This window comes from Tursiops truncatus, chromosome 14 (assembly GCF_011762595.2).
Source record: "Tursiops truncatus isolate mTurTru1 chromosome 14, mTurTru1.mat.Y, whole genome shotgun sequence".
In the NCBI taxonomy this organism is placed as follows: domain Eukaryota; kingdom Metazoa; phylum Chordata; class Mammalia; order Artiodactyla; family Delphinidae; genus Tursiops; species Tursiops truncatus.
In genome coordinates, this window is record NC_047047.1 from 40,752,707 (window position 1) to 40,778,677 (window position 25,971).

Genomic DNA, 25,971 nt, shown 5'->3' on the forward strand with positions numbered 1-25,971 from the left:
AAGACAACAGTAAGGAAAGGAGGAAAGTAAAATAAACTCACTGATAGTGAACTTATTAAAGTTGTGGTAAAAAAAATACCACAAAAGACTATCATAGTAGTACTAAAAAGTTAAACACAGAAGAGTGGGCTCAAAGCATCTTTAAAAGGTGTAAATACCAAGAGTATCACTACAACAAAAATATAAACTTTCATAAACAGATTCCTCCTCCACAAAAAAACTTAAAAGAATATAAGATCAAAGAAAACACACAAGAAACACAACAAACATAACTATGAATATTTACTAAATGACACAGCAATGATCTTTATAAAACAGAAACTACAGCAGAATCAAGGAAACCAACAGAAACACATTAACCATTGAAGGCTTAAATACCACTCTCAGTTCAAAATAGATCAAGTGGACAAAAACTAAATGAAGATATAGAAGACATAAATAATACAGTCAATAAGGTAGATCTTCTGGAAAGATATTAAACTTTACACTGTGAAAACAGACTATATTTTCCTCAAGAAAACATGGAAGACTGACAAAAACTGATCCTCTTCTAAGTCATGATAAAAGCTTCAGTGCATTCCAAATATAATTATTATAAACAATACTCTGACCATCTTGTCACAAGTCTAGATTTTAATAACCAAAAATTTTTAAGAGGTCTTTCTACATGAAAACTTAAAAACCTTCTACTGCACTGCTTTTTGTTGAAGAAATACAAACATTCTAAAAAATAAAGATAATAAAAACACTACGTATCAAAATCCATGAAGTACAATATAAAGCAGTGACCAGAGGAAAAATCATGGCCTTAAACACCTACAGAAGTAAAAAAATTTTTAATGAATATAAATGAATTAGATCCCAAATTGAAGACCAAGAAAAAAGAACAAAAGGGTCAAATTAAAAGAGCACAAGAAAAGATATAACAAAGGCAAAATCAGAAATTAATGAAATAGGAAAAAAAAACAATATATCTCATTAATAAATCAAAATCCAAGTTTGCTGAAAAATTAACATAATGGACAAACTAGCTACTTTCATCAAGGTAAAAAAAAGAAGAAGAAAAAGCAAAAATAAAAAATAACTAGAAGGAAACAATCATTGAAGGGGAAGAAATTTAAAAGTCCTAAGAGAGTACAATGCAGATCACCAAATAAATTTGAGAAACTAGAGAAAACTGCTAACTACTAAAATTGACCCAACTAGAGATTAAAGAGCTTAACAATCAATTTCCATGGGAAAAAATTGAGAGTTACAAGGAATGTCATCAGCAGAACCAGAGAATTTCACATTAAAAAAAAAAAATGGTGCCAATATAGTAGAAATAGTTCTGGAACACAGAAAATGAAGGTAAACCTCAAATTCTTTTTATGAAGCAAGTTGAATGTTGACACCTGAATCTGATAAAAAAAATAGTACAAAAACAGATAATTACAGGCCAATATCACTTATAAATACCAATAAGAAAATACTACATAAAATATTACTGAACACACTTCAGTATCATATTAAGTAAATAATATACCATAACAAAGTGAGATTTATTCCTGGAAAGTACGGTTGGTTCAATATTAGAAGCACAGCAATATATTATACTATATTAACTGACCTGAGAAAAACGTGATAATTTCCGTACATGCTAAACAATCACTGGACAAAATTCAATACCCATTCCATACAAACAAAACATCCATTCAAGAACAGAAGAACTGGTGATTATTTCCTTAATATAACTATAAAGACACACACACACTCACATACACATATTCACATATACACAGATGTGCCTTAGTCCTAAAGCCAGTATCAATCACATTTAGTGGGGTACTACTTTAGGCATTTCCAATAAGATCAAGAAGAGGAAAGAATGGTCACGAACTTCACTACAATTTACTATATGCTGGATGCATATTAGGGAAAACAAATAGGAAATATAAGAAGTGGAAAAGAAGGAAAACTATTATCTCCTTGTATATGATACACAGTTTCCTAAGGAAACCCTGGAGAATCATTACTAAAACTACCCCAAATTCAATAAATTAACAGGATATAAAATGAATGCATAAAAATCAGTAACTTTCATATACACAAACAATAATCACTTAGAAGATAAAATGGTAGACTAAAACTGCACTGACAGTACAAAAAAAAATGGTTTAATATTTAGGAATAAGTGTAGCAAGAAATGTGTAAAACTAATATGAGGAAAGCTTTAAAATACCTCAGAAGATACAAAAGTAAAAACTGGTGAAATTCAAAAACATTCCCTGTTGTTGAATAGAATATCTATAATCATAAAGATGTCAGGTTTTCCCTAAATTAATTTAACAAAATTCCAATGAAAATGCTACACAACAAAATATAGAAAAATATGAATAGCTAGAATTTCACTGAAAAAGAAAATCTACGAGGCACTACCAGTCCTACCAGATATTAAAATACACTACAAAGCCTCAGAAATTAATGCACTAGTATGGCAATGAAGCATAAATAGACAGTCAGACCAGAAGGATTCAATGGAAAGTACATGAATAAATTCAAGTATGTACGGAAATTTAGTATATAATAAAGACGGCAATAATATCACTGAAGCAGAGTTTTTTATTTTTAATAAATATTGTTGAAAACTTGGAAAATCAATTAGGAAAAGATAAAATTTGGTTGATACCTCCTGTCATGTAAAAGAATAACCTCTAAGTGAAAAAGAGATTTAAATGTAAAGAATGAAATCATATAATAAAATTCATATACACCTGTCTGTAGAACAAGGTTACTAACCACAACTCAATATCCATAGTAAATGAAAGATTGATAAATTTGACCACATTAAAAATTTATCTTCTACATGACAATAAAACAACACAAGTATAATCAAAGAAGAAAAGTCAAATTGGGAGGAAATATCTGCAAAATATATAATAGATTAATGACTAATATAATTCATATCTAAAGAACTCTTCAAAATCAAGGAATAAAAACAAAAAAATGTTAGAAAAATGGGCAAAAGACATGAGCAGACAATTCACAATAAATAAATAAATAAATTTAAAAAACTGGTCCTTTTTACTTACAGCAATGAGGGAATACAACGCCTGGATTTATGCTCGCACTTCATGTGGGATAAATAAAACAATAACTTTTAAAAAACCTACTGCTGGATATAACCACACATTTACTATAATGGCTTAAATGTTTAAAACTAATGAAACCAAGTGGTGGCAAGATATGAGAAAACTGGAATTTTCCAAGTTGCTGGTGGGAAGGTATAATGGTACAATCACTCTGGAAAACAGTGTGGCTGTTTCTTTTAAAGTTAAACATACACTTCCACACAATCTGGAAATTCCACTCCTAGCTATTTACCCGGAAGAAGTTAAAATATATACCTATACAAAAACCTGTACATGAATGTTTATACATCTTCATTCATAATGCTCAAAAACTGGAAACAACACAAATATCTATCCAGAGGTAAACAGATAAAGAAACTGCAGTAGTTTCCAATGGACTACTACCTGTCATTAAAGAGGAATGAACTACTAATGAACTACAGCATGGATAAATCTCAGAAATATTATGCTAAGTAAAGGAAGCCAGACACAAAGAGTAAAAAGCTGTAATTCCATTTATATGACATCCCTAAAAATGAAAAAAAAAAAATAGGGGCAGAAATCATTTCCTCAGGGTGAGAAAAGGGGACTGACTGACAGAATTTCTGAGGATGATAGAAATGCTCTGTCTTGATTATAGTAGTGGTTATATGATATACATGTGTCAAAACACATCAAACTATACATTTAAAAGGATGAACTTTACTGTTTGTAAATTATACTTCAATAAACCTAATCTTAAAAAAGTATGCAGACTTTTAAAGGCTTTTAATATATATTTCCAAATTGCCCTTCCATTAACTTAATTTCTTCTACTACTCCCATTTAATTTACATTCCCACTGGCATTCTACAAGTGTCTGCACCCTCATCAGCCTCAATATCATCAGATTATTATTTTAGACTTTTCCTATTTGATAAGTTCTTTTAAAATGTTGCCTCACTGTTTTGATCTGCATATCTCTTAGTTTTTAGTGATGGTGAACTTTTTTTCATTTATTTCTCAGGTAGTCGTATTTCTTTTCTGCTCATTCTTTTAAATCATTATTTTAAGAAATTACTTGGTGTTTTTCTTATTAATTTTCTTAAAGCTTGCTATATATCCTAAAATATTTGTCATAAATATCCTTCCCAGATTTTCACTTGCCTTTCATTTTTCAATTTTTTTAATATACAGATATCTTAAAATTTGAAATTTCACAATATTTTCTACGATTTTGGGGGTATTTTTATTTAGAAATTTCTTTCCTCATGTACAGTTCAGTTAAATATTCAGCTAAATGTTTTCTAATTATTTATAGACTCAATTTTTTAACTCTTTAAATCTCTGTTGATACAGTGGCTACTAGCCACATGTGGTTTTGTAAATGTAAACCAATTAAAATTAAGTTTTTTTTTTTAAAGAAGATATTGGGGGTAGGAGTTTATTAATTAATTAATTTATTTTTGCTGTGTTGGGTCTTCGTTTCTGTGCGAGGGCTTTCTCTAGTTGTGGCAAGCGGGGGCCACTCTTCATCACGGTGCGTGGGCCTCTCACTACCGCGGCCTCTCTTGTTGCAGAGCACAGGCTCCAGATGCGCAGGCTCAGTAGTTGTGGCTCATGGGCCTAGTTGCTCCGCGGCATGTGGGATCCTCCCAGACCAGGGCTCGAACCCCATGTCCCCTGCATTGGCAGGCAGATTCTCAACCACTGCGCCACCAGGGAAGCCCCAAATTAAGCTTTTTTCCTAGGTTTCTTCTAGTTGTATGGTTTCAGGTCTTACGTTTAAGTCTTTAATCCATTTTGAGTTTATTTTTGTGTATGGTATAAGAGTCCAATTTCATTCTTTTGCATGCGTATACCCCATTTTCCCACCACCATTTATTGATGAACTATCTTTGCCCCATCGAATGTTCTTGGCACCCCTGTCAAAAATTAGTTGATCGTATATGCATGGCTCTCTATTCTGTTCCATTGGGCTATGTCTGTTTTTATGCCAATAGCATACTGCTTTGATTACTATAGCATTGTAATATAGTTTGATTCAGGATGTGTAATGCCTCCAGCTTTGTTCTTTCTCAAGATTGCTTTGGCTATTCAGGGTCTTTTGTGGTTCCATACACATTTTAGGATTGGTTTTTTATTTCTGTGAAAAATGCCATTGGAATTTTGGTAGGAATTCCATTGAATCCATTGATTGCTTTGGGTAGTACAGACATTTTAATAATGTTAATTCTTCTAATCCTTGAGAACCGGCCTTGGCAATGATTTTTTGCAATTGAAACCAAAAGCATAGGTAACAAAAACAAAAATAAACAAGTAGGACTACATCAAACTAAAATGATTCTGCACAACCAAGGAAACCATCAACAGAATGAAAAGGCAACCTATGGGACAGGAGAAAATACTTGCAGACCACATATCTGATAAGGGGTTAATAACTAAAATACATAAGAACTCATATAACTCACTCACAAGACAAAATAATCCAATTCAAAAATGGGCAAAGAACCTAAAGAGACACTTTTCCAAAGAAGACATACAAATGGCCAACTAGTATATGAAAAAGTGCTCAACATTATTAATCATCAGGGAAATGAAAAATTAAAACCACAATGAGACAAAACACCTCATGTCTGTTAGAATGGCTATCAGAGATAACAAGTGCTGTTGAGGGTATGGGAGAAAAGGGAGCCCTTGTACACTGTTGGTGGGAATGTAAATTGGTACAGTCATTATGGAAAACTGTATGGAGGTTCCTCAAAAAAAAAAAAAAAACATTAAAAATTGAACTACCATATGATCCAGCAATCCACTTCTGGGTATATATCTAAAGGAAAAGAAATCATTATCTTGAAGAGATATCTGTATTCCCATGTTACTGCAGCATTATTAAAAACAGCCAAGATACATAAATGACCTTAGTGTCTGCTGATGGATAAATGGATAAAGAAAATGTGGTATATATATGCCATGGAGTATTATTGAGTCATAAAAAAGAAAGAAATATGCCACTTGCAACAACATGGGTGAACCTAGAGGACACTATGCTAGAGGATATTATGCTGAGTGAAATAAACCAAGACACACTGAAAGACAAATGCTGTATGATCTGTTATATGTGGCATATACAAAAGTGAAACTTATAAATCAGAGTATAGAACAGTGGTACCAGGGGCTGGGGTGTGGAAGAAATGGGGAGATGCTGGTCAAAGGGTACAAACTTTTAGTTAGAAGATGAGTAAGTTCTGGGGATCTAATGCCCAACATGGTGACTATAGTTAATAATGCTGTAAACTTCAAATTTGCTAAGAGTAGGTCTTAAGTGTTCTCACCACAAAACAAAACAGAAGGTAACTATGTGATCAATGTGTTAACTTGATTAATCACTTCACAATATATAGTATAATAAATCATCACTTTGTATACCTTAAATAAATCATGTTGTACAACCTAAACATATGCAATTTTTGTCAACTAAACCTCAATAAAGCTGGGGAAGAAATCAAGATGAAAAAAATTGTTAATTAGAATCAAGTTAAATTTAAAATTCAGTTCTTCGGTCACACTAGTCTCATTATTTAAGACTATTTTTTAGAGCAGTTTCAAATTCAATTTTACTAAATGTAGAGCAATTTAGGTAAAACTGAGTGGAAGGTACAGTAAGTTCTCATATACCACTCTCCCCTCCTCCCAAATATAGCCTCGCACACTATCAACATCCCACACCACGGTATTACATCTGTTACAACGGATGAACCTACACCGATACGTCATTATCACCAAAAGTCTACAGTTTACGTTAGGGTCCACTTGTGGTGTTAAATATTCTATGGCTTTTTTTTTTTTTTTCTTTTGCGGTATGTGGGCCTCTCACTGTTGCGGCCTCTCCCGTCGCGGAGCACAGGCTCCGGACGCGCAGGCTCAGCAGCCATGGGTCACGGGCCCAGCCGCTCCGCGGCATGTGGGATCTTCCCGAACCGGGGCACGATCCCGTGTCCCCTGCATCGGCAGGCGGACCCTCAACCACTGCACCACCAGGGAAGCCTGTGCTCATTTCTTTTTAATGTAGAGTACTATTGCATTGTCCAGATGAACCACAGTTTATTTAACTATTAAAGGACATCTTTATTCAAGTTTTGGCAACTATGAATAAATCTGCTATAAACATCTGTGTGTAGGTACTTCTGTGGATATAAGTTTTCCACTCCTCTGGGTAAATACCAAGGAATTTAACTGCCAGATCATATGTTAGAGTATGTTCAGTTTTGTAAGAAACTGTCAAACTGTCTTCCACAGTGGCCATAGCACCAGCAATGAATGAGAGTTCCTGTTGCTCCACATCTTCACCAGCATTTGGTATTGTACTACCCACATTGCCAGTGCTTAACAGCCACGTGTGGCTAATGGCTCCCATACTGGACAGTAACATACAGGATATTTCCATCATCACAAAAAGTTGTATCGGCAATGCTGCTCTGTTTAAAACTTCATTGTTTATACGTGGAAGAAGAACTAAGGTGACAGCCTTTTTTTTTTTCTCTGCATAAATCCATCCCTTCTCTCATTGCATTTTGATGGTTTTTGCTTATATTTGCTCAGAAGTTCAAATCCCTGCTCAGCCACTATATGTCCATTAATAAATTATTTACCCCCCGCCCCCAGTCTCAGCTTCTTCATCCTAATCATTTATCAGGTTAGTGCATTAAATTAGATAAGCAAGATAGGATAAATTACAACACTCATCATGTTAAGTCCTCATTTGCAAACTTTTGCCTGTTAGGAGTTTGTTTATTGAAGGTCTCAGTATGGCACTTTGAAGATCCTTACTGAAGGCAAAAGCTTAATACTGTATTTACCTGATGTGGATTTCTGTAACCCAAAAGTAGATTCGCTGCTTTTATATCAGCATGAACATATTCATTTTCATGTATATATTCCAGTACATCCAACTGTGAAAAGAAATATATAAGGTTATACTGATGTCTATTTAGAACTCCAGATCAACCTGAACATTGTGAATAGAGAATAACATGTATTTTTTTCACATTAACAATGACAAAATGATGTATTTCACAATTATGCATTTATCTATTCTAAAATTATCACATGTGCTGGTCGCTCATCCTGGGAGAAAGGTGAATAAAAGGATCCTCAAATATCAAGTGTTTTAAATGCACCTCTGATGGAGAGGAAGCCAAGACTCAACAATGCCTATGCTCCTGACAGCACGGTGCCCAAATCACACTGTGCAAAGAGGAAAATTATGATAAAATCAGAGACCTGAAGTGAAATAATCATGACGCCCACTCCACAATCCCTCGCCCAAGCAATAATTATAAATAAGTTTTTGGGGCTCCCAGAACAAAAGCCCACGTCCAGGATCACAGAGAAAGGCATTCTCCCTCTGTAGAGTAACAGAAAACACCTATGCTTCATCTTTGAAACCCTTGAGACTTACATGTTACCTATGCCTAATGCTCAATAAACATTTGTTGGCTGGCTAGAGGATGGATGGGAAAATTAATGAGTTCTGTTTGCCATATCCCAACCTGGCATGAGTAGTTGCATTCTATCTAAAGTGGAAAAAATAAAATGGAGCTTAGGCAAACCAAACACAAACAAGATAAGACGAATACGTGGTATAAACAAAATGTGTGCATGGGTGCTATTAAGATTTCATTGCTTTTTATTTGGCAAAGTATATATTATTCATTGCCACACTAATTACTGCCACCATCCCAAACTCATAATAAAAACGTTATAGCACCCCCTTACCACCACATGTGTAGTATGGAAAATAATATATTTTGCCATACTTTGCATTGTTATAAATATAACTGACAAAAGAGAGGTTATTCTTATAGAAATGCAAGCTTGTTCTGATATGTAAAACAAAGCTGTGAGAAAAAAAAAAAATCAGACTGTAGAACCAAGCCTAATTGAGTTTGTAGTGCCAAACACAGCACATTCTGTCACTTACAGAGCCCACTGTTATCAATTTCACCAAAATAGTATCTATGCTCAATAACTGACATTTCTAGGGCAATAATCCTTCATTCTCTGATAATTCCACAAAGGGCAACAATTTGTATGTTGTAACAAGTAAATAATCTGAAAATGGAGCATGGGAAATAAGTCATTCTTTCTTACCATTCGGATACCTAGCTGCAGGACAGTTGACTTTTTAAAAGTACCATTCTGGTCTGAGATCTTCTGCAAATCTATTCCCAGTCTTTCCATTACCATAAATCTGTAACTATAAGAAGGAGAAGTCAAAAGGAGATGTTAAAATAGCAATGCTGAAACTGTCTATTTATGAATTTGAAACAATGGAAAAATACCCCCAACTTAACAATAAAGAATGATGCAATCTGAACCATTAGAGAACGAATGTACGTTATATTGCCATTCTTTTGCAGAAACATACTAAGTATTTACTTTGCAGTTAGTTTTTGAGTAGAAGAGCATTCTGTGCCGAACCACTCACACTGTCTTAGAACATGAAAAGAGAAGTCTTTCTAAATTAGTCTTGAACTTAATTCATTTTGACTCCATCACCTTCTTGCCATATGGCCTTGAGCAATTATTTTTCCATACAGAAGATTTTATTTATATTTGTTTCTTGACCTTATAAAATCATATTTACTTTCTCTATACATTTATAAACATGTGTTTTCCTAAATGTATGTCTTCTTTTTCTTTTCTGTTTGGGACCTCTCCCCGCCCCTTTTCTTCCCTTCATATCTGCCCCAATTCTATATCTATCTATGTATACACACACACAAATACACATAGGAATTTTTGTATTTTTTTGACAAAAATGCAATCTAATTATATGAACTTTTCTGCATCATACTTTTTTCAATAATATCTCATTGAAATCCTTCCAAATCAACTGGTAGAGCTTTAATTGATTCCTTTAATGGGCTGCATAGTATTACATGATATAGATGTACCATGGTTTACTCAGCCATTCACTCCCCTATAGGTAGCCCTTTACTTTGTTTCAAGATTACTGTTTGTTCATTTTTTTAAAAAATTTATAGCATTTAAAGACCATTTAGGCAAAGCACTGACCTCAGCCTATCTTCTCACCTAGGAAAAGAAATATTATCACCTATCTTAAAAGGCTACTGAAAGAACAAAATGGGTACCTAACAAATGACATTTCTTTAAAATCACTACTATTAATTATTTATATGTGATGACTAGCCATGTTTGGTGAGTTTAAAAACATTTCTACAAATTTTTGGTTGTGCCTCTCAAATTTTTGGTTGTGCCTGGTTGTGCTTAATTAGATCTCCTCTCTTGACTATGGGGTAGACTTAATGACTTGCTTCTAGCAAAGAGAACACAATAGAAATGATGGGCTATCACGTCTACAATTAGGTTATAAAAGGACTGTGACTTTCGTTTTGGATGCATGCTCTTGTGTGTGCTCTTTCTCCTTCTCTCTCTCTTTCAATTACTGCAAGCCAGCTGCCATGCCTTTGTGACACTCAGGCACCCTTTGGAGAGACCTACATGGTGAGGAAGTGAGGCCTGCCAACAATCACGTGAGAGAATTTAAAAGCTGATCCTCTTAGGCCTGCCAATAGCCACATGAGTGATTTTGAAAGCAGAACTTTTGCCAGTCGAGCCTTGAGAAGACTACAGCCCAAAAGACATCTGACTATATCCTCATGAGAAGGCCTGAGCAAGAACCATCTAGGGAAGCCATTTATACATAGATAACTGACCCACAGAAACTAAGGTAATATTAGTTTGTCATTATAAGCCACCACATTTTAGGTCATTAGTTATATAGCAACAAATAACTAATAGACCACATGAGAAACAGTTACAGGACAATATTTGATTATAATAATTCCATTTTACCTTTTTCCCTTGAATTCAGCAATACCAGATCCATAAAACTGAGGAATTCCTAAATAATCAAGCTGTTTGAGTTCTATCCATTTTTTGACTGCAAAGACAAATTTCACAGGAAAAAAGGTATACTTTTTTAGAAAGGTATTTCTTACTTTTGCGTAGATGCTTAAACTTATTTAGCTAACTTAAATAGAAATTAGACCTTCCTAAAAACATTTTTTAAAAATCAAATGTATCTAGCTAATAGTTGCAAATTCTATTTATCACTATAATTAACATAAAAGCATACACGGATTTCTAACATTTTAAAATTTTAAATCAGTTATAACCAAAACAAAAATAGTCATAGTCACTCTACTCAAGACTCTGTAATGACCTATATGGGAAAAGAATCTAAAAAAGAGTAGATATATATATATATATATATATAATATATATATGTATATATGATTCACTTTGCTGTATAGCAGAAACTAACACAACATTGTAAATCCACTATACTCCAAAAAACTTTTTTTAATATAAAAAATAAAATATGCAATAAAAAACAGAAACAAAAATAGCATAGTCATAAAATGCATTGATATCATTTACACAAATGTTTCTATTCATTAAAAAATTAATTCCCTTTCATGTTTGTTACATTTTTGAATATAAAATATGTTAACCACCAAAGGATCAGTAGAAAGCTTTTTCTTCAATATTACTAAAAGTCTAAAGCAACAGTAGTCAAAATAAATAAATAAAAGTTGGGCAGAAAAATCATCTTACTCTGAAACTGTTGCACTGAAACTGTTTTGATTAAATTTTGTTTAAAAAAATCAAATCCACTTAATCAGGCAGCTTATTTAATTTTTCATTTTTCTACCATATATGCTTAATGTTTAAGACAGCTCTACTGATAAGCGATGAAGTCTAATGGATTCTGTTTGTCACTCTGACATAGTTTAAGCAGTTAGTAACGACTATAGTCTTAATGCTCAGAAGGTTGTTAAAGAAAACAAAGTTAATTATTGAGGTTACACTCATCATTCTCTTTCCTAAACATAATGTAAAGGACCTTAATTATACTCATATCAATTTCCTTTAAGCTTTACTAGTCCATCTATATCATACAGTATTTATAACATGCTTTTTTTCTTCTTAGCTCTGCTCATATTTATTTCATATTCCAATCCTCTAACTGGTAGTTCTTACATCTGATATCCAGCTCCAATTAATTACTCAACATACAAATATTTAACATTTTTAACTTATTTTCTAAATCATCTTAATGTTTAATCATTTCCATACACTATGCCCGAATCTATTCTATGGTCATTCCTTTTCTTTATAATCTACTGCCCATTTTATTGTCTTTTCCTTATATCCTTTTTATCCAAATGGTTTTTTGTGAAAGAAACAATTTCATTTTACTATCTTTTATACCTAGAGAACTCTTGGTAGCTTAGGTCAACAATCCAGCATTTTATGTAAAGTAAAAGAAATAACTTTTACTTGAAATATATAACCAATTATGTATATAATATCAAGATTTGTATACCATCTGTCTTGTTTTTATATAACAGTTAACTATCATTTTACAATAAAAATTCCTAATTGAAAAGAATTTTCCATAAGGCCAGAAAAAGACAAAAATATTAACAGCTACTTTAGCAAACATATATATGGAAGTAGCTTACTTTGCTAATTTTACTTACTACAGTCTCTTTTGGCCGCTCTTTGATAAAATTTAAGTTCTGAAAATAATGGGCCATTTTCTTGATATTCCTATAAAAGAAAAGTTAACTTTATTAGAAAAAAATTTTAAAGATGGAATTGGTATTTCAACTGTGAAAATGAGTATACATATGTAATATATAATAGTACTTGAATCACAAAAATCTCAGAAAAGCACTAAATAAACAAAGAACCTCATTTTTAACATTTTGTAATGCTATCTCTACAGTCTTAGACATGAGAAAGTAGTCTTCTTATGGAAAGAACTTACTAAAAACACTAAGAACTGTACACGTACACAGACACTCAATGTGTACTAACATGTATAACAGGGTGGATACACTGCAAACTACCCTGGTTCATTCATACATGAATCTTTACTGAGTGTCTACAATATTTTGTTCATAGTACTAGCCACAGGGGATACAAACAAAAATAAAACCTCATTCCTGCCTTTAAGGACTTTATCATCTAGAGCAGAGAGGAAAAGAAAGGCAGAAGATAGAGAGCTAGATAAGATACAAGGATGATAAATGTCAATGCAGAAGAACAAAATTCTCCAGTCTTTACATTTTAATAATGTGAAAATATACAATATTAGATGTATTGTTAATTAAAATTATGAAAACTAAAGGTGAGAAACATTTTTACAAAAATGAAATGAATAAAGCAGAAAATTAAAATGTCAAATATATGTGAAACACAAATTAAAGAGCAATACTTACCACTTTTATTACATGTCTTGCATCTTTATCTGGGTTATTTACGGGGAAAGCTGCAGAACAAAAGAGAATGAGGAAAACAATAGTTGTTCCCAATTACTGAATGCCTACTATATCCCAGACACTGGACTAAGAACCTCTTATGGTAGGTATCACCTCCATTTTATACAAGATGCTTCTAAGGTTTAACAAGTTGAATAATTTGTTCACTAAGTAGCAGCAGATTGGGGATTGAAACTCAAGTGTGACACCACAGCCCACACTCTTTACCATAAACCATACTCAAATATTCAAACATGGAAACCAATAGATTATATCAATCACATAGATCCAAATGTAGGGGAACCTATTTGCTGGATATATAGCATTAAACCCAATAAATGATATATACTATAATCCATTGATTGAATTTTGCTAAATTAAAATCTATGATAATTCAGAAGTGAACACTGATTCACGTTAAGTAGAAAGTTCAAAACAACTTCTACTTGGCAAAATTCTAAAATAAATCAAGTTAGAAAGAGAATAAAGTCTTTAAAAAATCATCTCCTGAGCCTAGCAATCAACTATTCCTAAATTAAAGAGTATGTATCTCATAACATAAGCTCATTTCAATTTCAAGTTATCTTACTTCATTTTATTACTTACCATTTGCATTTTAGATACAGTAATCCAACTTAAGAAAATTCCACTCTTCAAATTCTTAAATCAAATCAATCATCTCATCTACATTATCTAAATTATTAAAAGATTACTTTGTATTCAAATCTTGATAAGAGAAGTTGACATGTATATTTATTCATATTGTGAAGGTCTAGAATGTTGTCATTCAACTATTTACTCTTCATTCATTTATTCCTTTATTCATTCAACTAACCAATATTTATTTATCAAGAAGCTAGAATAGGCAAGGCACTGTGTTAAGTGTTTGTCAGGATGATGTTTAAAGGAAACTGAAAGGATTCCCTCCATCCCCCCAGCAAAGTCAGCCACAACGTCCTGTCCACTGTCCACCACAAACTGTGGGGTGTTGCTCCAGGACCTTGATTCAGACATGTATGCTCCCCCATCCATCAAACACTAATGTCTCTGTCACTAACTCCGAGCTCTATCTCCAGTCTTGAAGCTGGGCAAGTAGAGGCCTTGTAGGCCAGTGGGGTGCAGCTCAACAACCATCAAAGAAATAAGGATCTGTAACAGGCTACTTAATCTTCAGTGGAATATGCAGATAGAATCTCTCGGTTTGGCATGCAGATACCTTTGAGAGCAGTTTGTACCAATTAGCATATTGGAAATGAAAGAAAATAGTGTGTTCCTCTCTTTGCTATTGTAGAAGACACATGAAGTCCCTTATAACCATAGTGTCATAACTATGAAAGAGAAAAGCATCCCTTTGTGTTCCCCAAAACACATGCTATTCCTTTTGGGATAGACTAGCCAAGCTGAACCCAAAGCCTGCACAACCTGTTCCTCCTCCAGCTTTGAAAGAGCTGATGGAAGCTATCTGGCTGGTCTGAGGAGCCGATTTTGCAGAAATGTCCAGGTGCTTACAGGAAGGATAATCAACAGTGAGAGGTGGAAGCGCACCTTGGCTGCCCAAGGTGCCCACTGCCCCACCATGGGTAAAGCCCAGGTACAGAATGTCGCCATCCTTTACCCGATTTCATCGAACAAGCCTCTGACAGGTCTCCTATGCTCTAGCTTTCTCCTGGCTTCAATCCGTCTTCCCCAGGATGACCCAGGGGAAACGGAGTCAAGATGACGGAGTAGAAGAACGTGCGGTTCGCATCTCCTCACAAGTACACAAGTATGCATCAGAACAATTCTCACAGAGCAACTACTGGGCGCTAGTACTGACACCTAAGGGGATGGGAGGTGCCCCTGTATGACCAGGCCAGGGGTCGGGCCTGAGCTCTTGTGATGGGAGTGCCAAGTTCAAGCTGCTGGACTAACAGAGAACTTCAGGCCCCAGGGAATATTAATCAGTGTGAGCTCTCCCAGAGTTCCTCATCTCGGCACCAAGACCTGGCACCACCCAACTGCCTGCAAACTCCAGTGCTGGACATCTCAGGCCAAACAACCAGCAAGACAGGAACACAGCCATACTCATCCAAAAAAATGAGATGACAAAAAAATATGTTACAGATGAAGGAGCAAGGTAAAAACCTATAAGACAAAATAAATGAAGAGGAAATAGGCAAGCTCCCTAAAAAAGAATTCAGAGTAATGATAGTAAAGATGATCCAAAATCTGGGAAATAGAATGGAGGCACGGATCGAGAAAATACAAGAAATGTTTAACAAGGACCTAGAAGAACTAAAGAACAAACAGAGATGAACAACACAATAACTCAAGTGAAAACTACACTAGAAGGAACCAATAGCAGAATAACTGAGGCAGAAGAACAGATAAGTGAGCTGGATGATAGAATGATGGAAATATTTGCTAAGGAGCAGAATAAAGATAAAAGAATGAAAAGAAATGAGGACTGTCTAAGAGACCTTGCAGACAACATTAAACACACCAACATTCAAATGATAGGTGTCCCAGAAGAAGAAGAGAAAGAGAAAGGGTCTGAGAAACTATTTGGAGAGATTATCCTCGAAAACTTCCCTAATATGCGAAAGGAAATAGCCACCCAAGTCAGGAAGCACAGAGAGTTCCATACAGGATGAACCCAAGGAGAAACATGCCACGATACCTATCATTCAAACTAACAAAAATTAAATTCAAAGAAAAAATATTAAAAGCAGCAAGGGAAAAGCAACAAAGAACATACAAGGGAATCCCCATAAGGTTATCAGCTGATTTATCAGCAGAAACTCTGGAGGCCAGGAGGGAGGGGCAGGATATATTTAAAGTGCTAAAAGGGAAACACCTACAACCAAGATTACTCTACCCAGCAAGGATCTCATTCAGGCTGATGGAGAAATCAAAAGCTTTACAGTTAAGCAAAAGCTAGGAGAATTCAGCACCACCAAACTAGCTTTACAGCAAATGCTAAAGGAACTTCTCCAGGCAGGAAACACAAGAGAAGAAAAAGACCTACAAAAACAAATGCAAAACAATTAAGAAAATGGTAATAGGAACATACATATCAATGACTACCTTAAATGTAAATGGATTAAATGCTCCAACCAAAAGACACAGGCTGGCTGAATGGATACAAAAACAAGACCCACATATATGCTATCTACAAGAGACCCACTTCAGACCTAGGGACACATACAGACTGAAAGTGAGGGGATGGAAAAAGATATTCCATGCAAAAAGAAATCAAAAGAAAGCTAGAGTAGCAATACTCATATCAGATGAATTAGACTTTAAAATAAAGACTGTTACAAGAGACAAGGAAGGACACTACACAATGATCCAGGGATCAATCCAAGAAGAAGCTATAGTAATTGTAAATATTTATGCACCCAACATAGGGGCTCCTCAATACATAGGAAAATGCTAACAGCCATAAAAGGGGAAATCGACAGTAACACATTAATAGTGGGGAACTTTAACACCCCATTTATACCAATGGACAGATCATCCAGACAGAAAGCTAATAGGGAAACAAAGCTTTAATTGACACAATAGATCAGATAGACATAATTGATATTTATAGGACATTCCACCCGAAAGCAGCAGAATACACTTTCTTCTCAAGCACACATGGAACACTCTCCAGGACAGATCACTTCTTGGGTCACAAATCAAGCCTCAGTAAATTTAAGAAAATTTAAATCATACGGAGCATCTTTTCCAACCACAATGCTACAACGCTATGAGATTAGAAATCAATTACAGGAAAAAAAACTAGAAAAAACACAACCACATGGAGGCTAGACAATACACTGCGAAATAACCAAAAGATCACTGAAGACATCGAAGAGGAAACCAAAAAATACATAGAAATAAAGGGCAATGAAAACACGACAACCCAAAACCTATGGGATGCAGCAAAAGCAGTTCTAAGAGGGAAGTTTATAACAATACATTCCTACCTCAAGAAACAAGAAAAATCTCAAATAAACAACCTAACCTTATACCTAAGCAACTAGAGAAAGAAGAACAAACAAAACTCAAAGTTAGTAGAGGAAAGAAATCATAAAGATCAGAGCAGAAATAAATGAAATAGAAATGAAGAAAACAATAGCATAAATCAATGAAAATAAAAGCTGTTTCTTTGAGAAGATAAACAAAATTGGTAAACCTTTAGCGAGACTCATCAAGTAAAAAAGGGAGAGGACTCAAATCAATGAAGTTAGAAATGAAAAAGGAGAAATTACAACTGACACCGCAGAAATACAAAGCATCCTAAGAGACTACTACAAGCAACTCTATGCCAATAAAATGGACAACCTGGAAGAAATGGACAAATTCTTAGAAAGGTACAAACTTATAAGACTGAACCAGGAAGAAATAGAAAATATAAGCAGACCAATCACAAGTAATGAAATTGAAACTGCAATAAAAAATCTTCCAACAAACAGAAGTCCAGGACCAGATGGCTTCACATGTGAATTCTATCAAACATTTAGAGAAGAGCTAACACCCATCCTTCTCAAACTCTTCCAAAAAATTGCAGAGGAAGGAACACTCCCATGCTCATTTAACAAGGCCACCATCACCCTGATACCAAAACCAGACAAAGATATCACAAAAAAGTAAAATTACAGACCAATATCACTGATGAACATGGACACAAAAATCCTCAAAAAAATACTAGCAAACAGAATCCAACAACACATTAAAAGGATCACACACCATGATCAAGTGGGATTTATCCCAGAGATGCAAGGATTCTTCAATATACACAAATTAATCAACGTGATACACCATATTAACGAATTAAAGAAAACTATATGATCATCTCAATAGATGCAGAAAAAGCTTTCAACAGAAGTCAACACCCATTTATGATAAAAACTCTCCAGAAAGTGGGCAGAGAGGGAACCTACCTCAACATAATAAAGGCCATATATGACAAACCCACAGCAAACATCATTCTCAATGGTGAAAAACTGAAAGCATTTCCTCTACAATCAGGAACAAGACAAGGATGTCCACTCTCGCCACTATTATTCAACATAGTTTTGGAAGTCCTAGCCATGGCGATCAGAGAAGAAAAAGAAATAAAAGGAATACAAATTGGAAAAGAAGAAGTAAAACTGTCACTGTTTGCAGATGACATGATACTATACATAGAAAATCCTAAAGATACCACCAGAAAACTACTAAAGCTAATCAATTAATTTGGTGGTAAAGTGGCAGAATACAAAATTAATACACAAAAATCTCTTGCATTCCTTCCTGTACACTAACAATGGAAGATCAGAAAGAGAAATTAAGGAAACACTCCCATTTACCACAGCAACAAAAAGAATAAAATACCTATGTATAAACCTACATAAGGTGGTAAAAGACCTGTACTCAGAAAACTATAAGACACTGATGAAAGAAATCAAAGATGACATAAACAAATGGAGAGATATACCATGTTCTTGGATTGGAAGAATCAATATTGTGAAAATGACTATACTACCCAAGGCAATCTACAGATTCAATGCAATCCCTATCAAATTACCAATGGCATTTTTCACAGAATTAAAACAAAAAAATTGTACAACTTCTATGGAAACACAGAAGACCCCAAATAGCCAAAGCAATCTTGAGAAAGAAAAACGGAGCTGGAGTAATCAGACTCCCTGACTTCAAACTATACTACAAAGCTACAGTAATCAAGACAGTATAGTACTGGCACAAAGAAAGAAATACAGATCAATGGAACAGAATAGAAAGCCTGAAGATAAACCCATGCACCTATGTTCTACTAATCTATGACAAAGGAGACAAGGATATACAATGGAGAAAAGAGAGTCTCTTCAATAAGTGATGCTGGGAAAACTGGACAGCTACCTGTAAAAGAATGAAATCAACACAATACGCAAAAATAAACTCAAAATGGATTAGAGACCTAAATGAAAGAATGGACACTATAAAACTCTTAGAGGTAAACATAAGAACACTCTATGACAAATCACAACAAGATCTTTTTTGACCAACCTCCTAGAGCAATGAAAATAAAAACAAAAATAAACAAATGGGACCTAATGAAACTTAAAAGCTTTTGCACAGCAAAGGAAACCATAAACAAGATGAAAAGACAACCCTCACAGTGGGAGAAAATATTTGCAAACGAAGCAATTGAGAAGGGATTTATCTCCAAAATATACAAACAGCTCATGCAGTTCAATATCAAAAAAACAAAAAACCCAATCAAAAAATGGGTGAAAGACCTAAATAGACATTTCTCCAAAGAAAACATACAGATGGCCAACAAACACATGAAAAGATGCTCAACATCACTAATTATTAGAGAAATACAAATCAAAACTACAATGAGGTATCACCTCACAAGAATGGCCATCATCAAAAAATCTACAAACAATAAATGCTGGAAAGGGTCTGGAGAAAAGGGAACTCTCTTGCACTGTTGGTGGGAATGTAAATAGACACAGCCACTATGGAGAACAGTATGGAGGTTCCTTAAAAAACTAAAGACAGAACTACCAGATGACCCAGCAATCCTACGACTGGGCATATACTCAGAGAAAACCATAATTCAAAAAGACACATGCACTCCAATGTTCACTGCAGCACTATTTACAATAGCCAGGACATGGAAGCATCCTAAATGCCGATCGACAGATAAATGGATACAGAAGATATAAACAGTGGACTATCAGCCATAAAAAGGAACAAAACTGGGCCATTTGTAGAGACGTGGATGGACCTAGAGACTGTCATACAGAGTGAAGTAAGTCAGAAAGGGAAAAACAAATATATATTAATGCATATGTGTGGAATCTAGAAAAATGGTACAGATGAACCTATTTGCAAAGCAGAAATAGAGAGACAGAGCAAGAGAATAAATGTATGGTCACCAAGGGGGAAAGGGGGAGGTGGGATGAACTGGAAGATTGTAATTGACATATATACACTACTGGGTATAAAACAGATAACTAATGAGAACCTGCTATATAGCACAGGGAATTCTACTCAGTGCTCTGTGGTAACCAAAATGGGAAGGAAATCCAAAAAAGAGGGGATATATGTATACATATAGCTGATTCACTTCACTGTACAGCAGAAACTAACACAACATTGTCAGGCAACTACACTCCAATAAAAAAATTTTTTTTTTAAAAAAGGAAAGTGAAGGGAAAAAAGGTCAAACTAGTATTGAAAACTGTCAGTTAGATTATGATCAAATTCTTCAGGTATATTTTCAGTATATTTACCAAAATGCTATGTCCTCTCATTACTACTCCTAACATTTTTCCTTTGCTCCTAACGCTATCAACTTGTCTTTTCTCTATTAATTCACTTAATAGATGTAAAAAGTATGTTATAAATTTACTAAACTATATAAATTCTACTTCACAGCTAAGCCAACTCATGCACAATTTTCTTAAGCAATCTCCAAAAACTTTGATGTTAGCAATGCTATTAGTCAAAGAAATTACTGATACTTCAATTTTGGTTGGTATTAGATATAAACTGTGAACCCAGACCTCTTTACAGTAAAAAAGAAACTAACTTATTTATATTAATTAAATTTTTCTTTTCCTCTTTATTCATATAGTCATTTCATTTTCACCCACGCAGCTGTCCCAAGGGAACCGCAGGGGGAGTAGATTACCCATACCTAAGAAGGAGAAAACTAAAGAAAGTATAAAAAGAAGAAGGGGTCCAGTCCTAGTATAGAAGAAAGGATGAGAAGAGCCTGTCCTCCCACCCCATGGCAAACTATTTTTACCATTATGGTACCCAAGGCTGGAGAGAAACAGTCCTGCCCTAACCCTGGTCTACTCAGTACAATATTGACTCTAGGCAATGGTCTTTGCTTCCTGAGGTAGAATGCAGTAGAAACTCCCTGCTTCTTTTCTCAAAGCAAGTATCCAAAACAGCAAATACATCTTTAAACCCAACAAAATGTAAGAAACAGAAAAGCACAAAAGGAAAATGAGGGTTTCAATTAGATAAGTAACTTATTATGTTGCAAGTGGGGAAAAAAGATATCCAACCAGTCCAATGTTCTACTCCTTGCTGATTTCAATCAGTGTATCTTTACCGCTTTATAGTCTGAATCTTCCTTTCATATGATTTTACATGAATGTGTTGACAGATACTTGAAACATCCCCACACTTGTCATTTGATAGCTACACAATATTCTCTATAAACTTCCAAGTCAGATTATATTAGAGGGCCTAAATCCAAAATCAATTGACCAGAAAGCTCTTGGAGCTGGATTTTGAACAAATAAATTGTCCTAGTGACCATGGAGGTCTCTTTACAGCAATCGATCAGTTAATTAATTAAATAAATATTTATTTCCTACTATAAATAAATAGAATCCTTCACATTCTAGGTAGTGAAATTAAAAGACAGAAAACAGACCAAGACAAGGTATCTGCCTTCATAGTCTAGTGGAGAATTCAGACATTCATCAAATACTCATATGGGATGTAAAACTGTAATTATCACAAGTGTTAAAAGGAGAGGTGGACAGTATGATGAGAAAGTACAATTTAATTATACAAAAGGGAATGCTTGTGCAAAAATAGCTGAAGAGGTGATGAAGGGCCAGATGCAAATCCATCTAAGAATTTCTCTCCATGAAAGATTTTAAAAGTTTGAGGTAGGGCTTCCCTGGTGGCGCAGTGGTTGGGAGTCCACCTGCCGATGCAGGGGGACACGGGTTCGTGACCCGGTCTGGGAGAATCCCACGTGCCACGGAGCGGCTGGGTCCGTGAGCCATGGCCGCTGAGCCTGCGCGTCCGGAGCCTGTGCTCTGCAACGGGAGAGGCCACAACAGTGAGAGGCCCGCGTACCGCAAAAGAAAAAAAAAAAAAAAGGAAAAAAAAATGAATAAATAAATAAAAGTTTGAGGTATAGTTGAGGAACAGGAAACACATAATGAGATTTACATCTTGAACAGATCACTACACTGCAATGTGGAGAAAAGACTGAAAGGGAACCAGAGTAGATATAAGATAGATTAGTAAGGATTTAATATTGATAAATTAAAGAGAGAACTATAGATTGGATTAGAGTATCAATGGCAGATTAAAAGAATGAGCAGATTCCAGAAATTTCAGAAAGTGAAGCTGATAGGACTTGACCATGGAGGGAAAGGGATCTAGTCTGGTAGGTTACAGCTGACTGATCCATTAGAAGTTGAGAAGAAAGATCAATCATAGACAGTGATAGTGTTGAAAGTATAGTAGTCTCACATCCTCATTTAAATTTCTGATGAGAAGTCTGATGACCTGATAAGGAATGCATTGTACATTTACATGATATTTGCCTTTCTAGCATCTCTTTTCTATTCATTGGTAACCTCATCTGGTTGTTCCTTTGAGGAACCAAACCTCCCACTATCCATGCAGACCTAGTAGGGGTGCCTATCACAGTGTATCCTCCCTTACATTCCAGAGTTGAGCACATGACCAAGCATAGCACTTTGGAATGTACAAGCCCACAGGCCACCATAACCAGTTCAGAAAAAGCAAAGTGCCCCAACTAGGTATAAAAGTCTTCCCTAGCATTTGACATTAAAATGCTGCATAACACAAGATAGACCATAAGCTTTAAGGACACCAAAATCCTAGAAATAGCAGTGATCACTTTCCTTCGGTAAATGGAAAATAAAGCCTGATAATAAAATCCAGAACTGAGGAAAGTAGGGTTAAGGCAGGGAGAGAGAAAGAGTCCTAGTGACATTGCATAAGCCCTAAAGCTACCCATACCTAAAGCCAGAAAAGCCCTGTACTTCTCACTTACAAGAGTTAATAAATCCCCCTTTTGCTTAAATTCATTTGAATTTCTGACACTGGCAACCAAAGACTTACACAGACTGCAACAACTGTGTTCCATATGTAAGATTATTTTAAAGGTATCGTGTCATAGTTTAAATGAGCAGTATTAGGTATTACATATAAAGCAGGTCTTACATAAACACAAAAAAAAAAAAAATTCAAGAGAAGGATAATTATGAATTTTTAAGCATGTAATGGATACTTAACATACATATACAAAATAATGATGCATGCTATAATCAATAACATCTTTGATTTGAAAAAAGATGCAAGTAATCATAATAAATTTGAATAGACTAAGCTCACCCTCTAAGGACAGAAACTGTAAGGTTGTTAAAAAAAAAAATGTATACTAAAACCTAGTGTTGCAGAGAAACAAAATAAAAAGATAAAAAATAAACTAATTAGCCAAAATTAGCTGAAAGAAAGCTGGAATATATATTTTCAAAAGTATGTAAGTCTCAGGAAAGAAGAATTATTAGACATAGAGTTAGTCCACCCTAATCATAAAAGGAACGATTCAACAGAAAGACAAAAATTATGAACTTGAAAGCACCTGATAATGTGCCTTCATAATATATGTGCAAAACAAGCAGAATTCCAAGAAAAAAAACTGACAGTGAAAAAGATCATGGAAGATTTTAATACAATTCCATAATATATAAGCAAAAACAAATTAAAACAATAGAATTAACAGTGCTTATCTAAAGGCCACATAAAAAACAACAGAAGAATATATTTTCTTTTTAGCCCAACATAAAACATTGTTTTAACTGCCCATATTTTTACTGAGAAAGCAGGTTTCATCAAATATCAAAGAACAAGGATTATTAAGGCTACATTCTGTGACCATAATCCCTGGTCCCTAGGCCAAAGAAGAAATCACAATGAAAATTAGAAAATACACAGGACTATATAATATTGAGAATATTATATTGAATCTAGTTAGGATGTAGTTAAAGTGCAAATTTACTGCTTGTTTTTCTCTGATAGAATGTAAGCCTCACAAACACAGAATAGTTTGTTTTATTTAGATGTATCCCAAGCACCTATTATAAGGCCTAGTGGGCATTCTTTAAAATTTTGATGAATAATTTAATGAATGAAAGTAGCATCTAGAAAGAAATTTATATCATTAAAATTTTCATTTTAAGAAAACTGAGGAGTACCCAAAGTGGTGACATAGTAGGCTCCTGCACTTCCCTCCACCGAATATACAGCCACAAACCCAGCAACTCCCTCTGAAAGAGATTCAGAAACTAGCTAAGAAGGGAGTCCTTAAGCTGAAACAAAAGGATGCCAATTATTAAAATGAAAATATATAAAAGTATAAAACTAGCTGGCAAATATAGTTAAATTCAGAATATGCTAATATTGTAGTGGGTAAACCATTTACAACTCTAGTATAAAGGTTAAAAAACAAAAGTATTAGAAAAAACTATATTATAATTTGTTAATGAATAGATGGGACAAAAACATGTAAATTTTGACAACAAAAACATAAAATGTGTGGGGGGGGCATAAAAATGTAGAGTTTTTTGTTACTCAAAGTTAAGTTATCAGCTTAAAACAGCCTGTTACAAGCATAAGATGCTTCATGTAAGCTTTACGGTAATTCCCCAAAAACTTTAGATAAACAAGTGATAAAGAAATCAATGCACATCATTATGAAAAAATCATCAAATCATAAAGGAGGAGAGCAAGAGAAAAAGAAAGGAACAAAGGAACTACAAATCAACCAGAAAACAATTACCAAAATGGCAACAGTATGTTCACACCTATCAACAATTACTTTAAATGTAAATAAACTAAATTTGCCAAAAGACAGGGTGGTTAAATGGAGAAAAAGAATAAGACCCAACTATATGACATCTAAAAGAGGTTGGTTTCTGCTTCAAAGACACACAAGATTGAAAGTGAAGGGATGGAAAAAGATGTCCTATGTAAATGGAAACCAAAAGAAAGTAGGGGAAGCTACACTTATCTCAGACAAAATATACTTTAAACCAAAAACTGTAACAGGAGACATGACCCAGCAATCCCACTACTGGGCATATATCCAGTGAAAACCATAATTCAAAAAGACACATGCACTCCAATGTTCACTGCAGCACTATTTACAATAAACAGGACATGGAAGCAACCTAAGTGTCCATCGACAGATAAATGAATAAAGAAGATGTGGCACATATATACAATGGAATATTACTCAGCCATAAAAAGGAACGAAATTGAGTTATTTGTAATGAGGTGGATGGACCTAGAGATTATCACACAGAGTGAAGTAAGTCAGAAAGAGAAAAATATCGTATATTAATGCATATATTTGGAATCTAGAACAAATGTATGGATACCAAGGGGGAAAGGGAGGGTGTGGAAGGAACTGGGAGACTGGGATTGACATATATACACTATTGATACTATGTGTAAAATAGATAACTAATGAGAACCTACTGTATAGCACAGGGAACTCTACTCAATGCTCTGTGGTGACCTAAATGTGAAGGAAATCCAGAAAAGAGGGGATATATGTATACGTATAGCTGATTCATTTTGCTGTTCAGCAGAAACTAATGCAACATTGTAAAGCAACTCTACTCCAATAAAAATTAATTTTAAAAGATACATAAAAGACAATGAGGATCCTTATATAATGATAAAGGGATCCGTTCATCAAGAGGATATGACAA

At 34.5% G+C, this 25,971-nt stretch overlaps 1 protein-coding gene across 10 annotated transcripts in view; it reads right to left on the reverse strand.

Annotated features, from left to right (window-relative positions):
* The window catches only part of VRK2 (VRK serine/threonine kinase 2), a 96,999-nt gene that overhangs the window by 42,833 nt on the left and 28,195 nt on the right, over positions 1-25,971 (reverse strand). For all 10 annotated transcript variants that reach the window (XM_019942816.3, XM_019942814.3, XM_019942818.3 and 7 more), the window contains 5 exons: positions 13,409-13,458; positions 12,665-12,734; positions 10,971-11,058; positions 9,243-9,348; positions 7,949-8,041 (listed from right to left, as the gene is read on the reverse strand). In XM_019942816.3, the coding sequence (XP_019798375.2) occupies positions 7,949-8,041; positions 9,243-9,348; positions 10,971-11,058; positions 12,665-12,734; positions 13,409-13,458 (407 nt within the window). The remainder of the gene's footprint in view (positions 1-7,948; positions 8,042-9,242; positions 9,349-10,970; positions 11,059-12,664; positions 12,735-13,408; positions 13,459-25,971) is intronic.